Here is a 6,000-nt window from a genome sequence, read left to right on the forward strand (position 1 = left end):
CGTGAGTGCCCTCCAAGTCTACTTATTTGCCCCGGTTTTCAAGTCCACACTAGAAGGAGCCCAAGGAGGGGCAACTTCCGATATTCAAGTGGCACCGGCGGCCCAACGTAGATGGTGCAAATTCCTTGTCTTGGAATTTTATTGGTATCTCACGTAAACCAAGTTATTCAGCCCCTTTCTCTCTCTTACTATTTTCTGGCTGAATTTGATGGAATGCTTGGAAATAAAATGGAGAAATATGGATGAAATGACACAATTTTCTAAGGAAACAATTCCTTAAGTATATATAAAACACAACCCAGTAACTTTATAGTCGAAAATATTAATGTCACCCATTTGTCCTCTTTTCTTGTTTTTACAAAATCTGTCTGTAGGTGCATTTCCTCCCTCTGCTCTTTATGCACGAAAAGATTTGCTACAGCGATCCACCCATATTGCTACAAAGACTTTTCAAGCTTTTCGCATATTTGTGAACAATGAGCTCAATGAACTTTACACAGGACTGAAGACAGCTCAGAAGTTTCTGAGACCTGGTGGTCACCTCGTTGCCCTCTCCTTCCATTCACTGGAGGATCGCATCATCAAACGATTCCTGCTTGGGATAAGCATGACAGAAAGGTTTAACCTAAGTGCTAGACAGAAGGTGATACGAAAATCACAGTTGGATTCATATCAGGAAAACAAGGAAGGTGTCTCTACACGAAAGGCCCCTTTAATGTGGAAATTGATGCACAAGAAGGTACTTACTCCAGAAGATCAAGATGTACAGGATAACCCCAGAGGACGCTCTGCCAAGCTTAGAGCAGCTATCAAATTATGAGAAAGTTTTCATCATCTAATCCTTCAAGATTTTCCTCACAGTTTCTCATGCGATATTCCTGGACAACCTGATGTAAGAAAGTGTGGGATATATGAAGTTGTATAACTATATATGTGTGGATCTAGCGGGTATTTAGCTCTTTTTGCCCTCAAAAAGAAAATGTAAAAAATATTAACATGATGTAGAAAGCTCAATTCAAGGAGCAGCAGTACCTCAAAACTGAAAAAGTATGTTTATCTTAGCAATATATTTGACTTTTGAAACGGTTAAATTCTGGTTCAATCCTTTCTTTAACCAGGAAATTTTTTAAAAGAAGAGGAGAATATGTGTATGTAAAGTCAAGTTGTGAAAAGAGAGATTATAATTATATCTGCATGCCCAAATTTATGAATTTAGATATTCAGATTTACAATAGACTGTCTATGATTCAAATAGTTAATAATGATCATGGAATTTATTTTAATTTTTCTTCTTGGGGATAGCTTTCTCAAATACAGGTATTACTATTTTAAAAATGTGTTACACTGATAAATTTAAATACTGAATTATAGTGTCATTGTTTTAAAGAGATTTTTCAGTATGATGTGTGCCATGTTTTCATATATTACAACTAAAAATGTAGAATTGCTCTGATAGCCTTCACAGAGGATGTTTCATAAAACTTATATTTGAATTCAATTGTGTTTATTATAGTATTACCCCAGAATACTTTTGATAAATAGTAAAATCTCTTACATTTGAATCCTTCATTTTTAAACTGAGCTATTCAAAATAGTCAAAGTCTATTGAAATGGAAAAGTTTATCATCTATTCCAGATACTAAAATCAGTGTGCTCTTAATGTTCTTATTTACGGAGTTCACATGGTAAAGGATTCTTTAACAAATTGTTGAAAATAATTCATAATTCACATTACTTTTTATACGTAAGTATGCATTTCTGATTTATTCAGTTATGATGCAAGTACTGAAATAGGCAAAGAAACAAAAGTGAGTAAAATACACTCACTTACAGTCTAGCAAAGAAGAGCAATGGTAGTTAACTAATCACAAAAATTAATATAAAATCGTCAAAGTGGTAAGGGCTGTATAGATGTAGTATGCTGTGCTGTGCTGTGTTTAGTCACTCGGTCATGTCCAACTCTTTGCAACCCCATGGACTGTAGCATACCAGGCTCCATAAAATACCATAAATACATCCAATAGCAATGAAATCCCATCACTGACGACATGGTACTTGATTTATGACTCAAAGAATGAATAAGAGATAATTAATCATAGGATACATGGGCGTGTTGATTAAAGGGACATGTCAATGATTATTTTCTTAAGTAGTTCCCCTTGAAGTCATATTTATAGTGTTAATTTGCTCAGTAAACTATTCATTCAAATACAGGGAAAATTCATTTTATCAATTATGATTACAGAGCTTAAGTTGGCGAATCCAGTGAATAAAATATCAACATAATTAGATGGGCGAAAGATAAGAATTAAAAACTTACATGTATCTCAGACTTACTTTATCTACCTCTGTAATAGTTAACTTTAGTTCCCAAGTTTGTTGACCACTTTTAATTTACAGACTGCTCAAACCTGAGGATGTCCCAGGTGGCACAGTGGTAAAGAACCACCTGCCAACACAGGAGACACAAGAGACATGGGTTTGATCCCTGGGGTCAGGAAGATTCCCCTGTAGTAGGAAATGGTAACTCACTCCAGTATTCTTGCCTGGAAAATTCCATGGGCAGAGGACCCTGGCGGGCCACAGTCCAGGAGACTGCAAAGAGTTGGACATGACTAAGAGACTGAGTACACATGCACGTTCAAATCTGAAGAATTCGGCGGTGAAATCAGAATAAGAAAATATTCTAGGGAATGATGTGCTCATATTAGAAATGAATGTACCTAGCTTAATCCTCTGAATCCTTCCTAAAGAATTTTGTAAGTTCCTCTTTGTATGTAAGTCATATTTGTGAATGAGAATGATTCCCAAAGGTAGTTACCCATCTGAGTATGTGATTAGAATACAAAAGATTGCATGTAATACTCAGGAATGATTCACCTATGTCATCAATCATGTTTGGATGTTATATAACATGGAAACTTTTTCATTAATGTTAACTGGAAACTGCCTGCACTGACTGGGTTGGATGACATCCTTCCAAAATTCATGTCCTTTCCGAAACCTCCTAAGGTGACCTTATTTGGAAATTCGGCTATTACAGATGTTAACAGTTAAGATGTAATACTGGAGCAGAGAAGGCCCTTAACTCCATATGTCTGTGTCCTTATAAGAAAAGGAGAAAGACAGAAACACAGGGGAGAATGCCACATGAAGACAAAGGCAGAGACTGAAGTGATGTATCTGCAAGCCAGGGGACACCAAGAATTGCTGGCAACCATAAGAAGCTAAGAGAGAAGCATGGAGTAGACTCTCCCTCAGGAACTTTAGTAGGTATTAATAACTGCTGAAACCTTGGTTTCAGACTTTCAACCTCCAGAACAGTTAGAGAATAAATTTCTGCTATCTTCTGCTGGCCAATCTATGGTGGTTTATTATGGCAGCCTTAAGAAACTGGTACTCTGACCAAAAAAAAAAACAAATCTTGAATAATATGCATGAAAAAAATCCTGCATCAATAAACACAAAATCAGCTTCAAAATATTATAGTATAAAAACACATGATCTATTTTTTATAATTAAGCCATTTGCATCAATCATTCTTACCTTCCTCTTAGTTGTAGGATGAATAATCAAATATATGAATGAGTTTCAAATGATTAACAATGGACAGTGACTTTGGGGAATTTAAACAGTACATATATAAAATAAAAACAGATTATTAAAATGAATGTACATTGCTTTTCCAATAAAATATAAATTATATAAAACAAGCAGTTGTTTTGCATTTCTGAATCTTTCTATTGACTGCCTCTGCCAGTCATATTATATACCATGGATCCTGTTGTGTAGGACATCCGTTCTTAACCGTTTTAATAATTGCTCATTAAGAAATGAAATTTAATAACTACATACAATTTTTAGCTGATACTCCTATTTTATATGTTCATTTTGCTTTGACAATTGTATGTTGGTTATTATGTAATCTTTGAAATTTCTAGGGTAATTTCGGGAGAAGACACTAATAATATCAATATTTTTCTATTTCATGTAATATGTGATATATGGTTTGTGCTTAAATTCATTTATATTGAACTATTTATTATATTACAACCAATAGTTTATAAAAAAATACAGTATGCCTCACTAGGTTTTTGAGGTTAACTAAAACCTCTTAAAATTCACTTGTAAATATTTGAAAATCGTATTTTCTTTAGTCTTTGCAGAGTGTTACATATCTTCAGAGGCTTATAAAATTCTTTCTAATTTTTGTTTTTAAATAAGCAGAAATAATTTATACTGTAGAATTTTTAATAAAATCTAAACTTCATTTGAGATCTTATTCTTAATGGAAAATTCAAAAGGTACAAAAGATATATAATTTATATCAGCACTTTCATTTGGTCGTAAAAAATGTATATATATTTATTCAATAAATATATGTTAAAGCCTGACCTTTTAGGAAGAAATCAAGAACACCTCTCTCACTTCTTTCTTTTTATACTCCTTCCCTTTCCCTTTCTCTGTTCAGATGTGAATTTCTTATGCCAGCAGCTGCTGCTGTTAAGTCGCTTCAGTCGTGTTTCCAACTCTGTTCGACCCCATAGATGGCAGCCCACCAGGCTTACCCGTCCCTGGGATTCTCCAGGCAAGAACACTGGAGTGGGTTGCCATTTCCTTCTCCAGTGCATGAAAGTGAAAAGTGAAAATGAAGCTGCTCAGTCGTGTCTGACTCTTTTGAGACCCCCATGGACTGTAGCCTACCAGGCTCCTCTGTCCATGAGATTCTCCAGGCAAGAGTACTGGAGTGGGTCGCCAGCAGAGATGACATTAATTTATAGTTCACATTTACTCTGGAAAAAGAATTATGCAATATTAGTATGTACTCTCACAAACTAAGCTCTACATGTTAGGTTATTAGTAATGGATAAGACAACTAAAAATTGCTTCTAATTAAACTTCTCTGATTTTTATTTTAATGTACCTGTTTTTTATTGTGTTTTTGTGATTGCTGAAGTATTCTAATAGATTTTTGTGTGTGTGTTAGCAACGGTCTATAATAGAAAGAGATAAGCATTAAAATGTAAAGGGAATTTTGTGATGTGCTTGATAAATATGAATTTAATGACAGAAATCCTGATCAGAGATATATTTTTCTCAGAACCACAATGCCATATGTTCAATGTTGAATGAAGTATGGTTTGTAAAAATCAGCATCATATTCTAAAGAAACTAGATTGTATAACAAGCATAACTATTTTTATATTATTTTCTCAAATTTCATCTGTTTATAGCTACTATTCCCAACTAATGTTTGGTAACACACAGCATGATCTACAGGAATACTAAGAGATAGTAGAAATATGAATTTTTTAAAGTCTTGTTACAGCCTAAATTTTCAGAAACATTAAATGTTCAATAGAATTAGTTAATACAAAATGCAGTGGTGATAGTTCATTATACTATCATTTAGATGGGCGTTAAAATTCTTCACAAAGATTTTGACCACCTTACTCTCTTTCTCAGATAATTTACAAAGTAAAGAAAAAAAAATGTAACTGATATGCAGACCATAAGTTTGCCTTTTTGGTAATGTCACAACTCCTTAGGCAATTCTTTACCTTAAACACAAGGCATTTAAGTACAAATTTTCTACCATTAGCATATGCCCTATTAAATATATCACTGCCCAGATGCTAGAATACAAAGCGGGAAATCAAACAAGAGGACATGCTCCATTTCTGATTCTTGAGTAATAGGTTCTGTTCATTAAGCTCCATCTTTATGCCTGGCCAGTAATACTTGTCTACCTTACACAAGGTAAGGATTTGTATTGTTAAACAGTCAAATGGTATGGTTCTTCATTCTTTCACAAGGAAAAGCATTATCATCCAACTCTTAGAAACGCTAAATTGAGGAGAAGTCTGAATAGCCTTGTAAATAAAACCATTGTCTTTGGAGTCAGAAAAAAATGAGTTTAAATTCCAGGTCTGCATATAGCTGGATATGCAAACTGGGCACGCTCTTTAATATCCTGAATCCTCACTTAGTTCACTTTAA

The 6,000-nt window shown here is 34.2% G+C and overlaps 1 protein-coding gene across 1 annotated transcript in view; it reads left to right on the forward strand.

Moving 5' to 3' along the window:
* Positions 1 to 3,455, forward strand: part of METTL15 (methyltransferase like 15) — a 224,790-nt gene extending 221,335 nt beyond the window's left edge. Inside the window, exon 6 of the mRNA XM_040257759.1 lies at positions 375 to 3,455. Within this exon, the coding sequence (XP_040113693.1) occupies positions 375 to 820 (446 nt within the window). The 3' untranslated portion in view covers positions 821 to 3,455. The remainder of the gene's footprint in view (positions 1 to 374) is intronic.
* The last annotated feature ends 2,545 nt before the right edge of the window (positions 3,456 to 6,000 follow it).

The sequence above is a fragment of the Oryx dammah genome, unplaced genomic scaffold, assembly GCF_014754425.2.
Source record: "Oryx dammah isolate SB20612 unplaced genomic scaffold, SCBI_Odam_1.1 HiC_scaffold_17, whole genome shotgun sequence".
Taxonomy (NCBI): Eukaryota; Metazoa; Chordata; class Mammalia; order Artiodactyla; family Bovidae; genus Oryx; species Oryx dammah.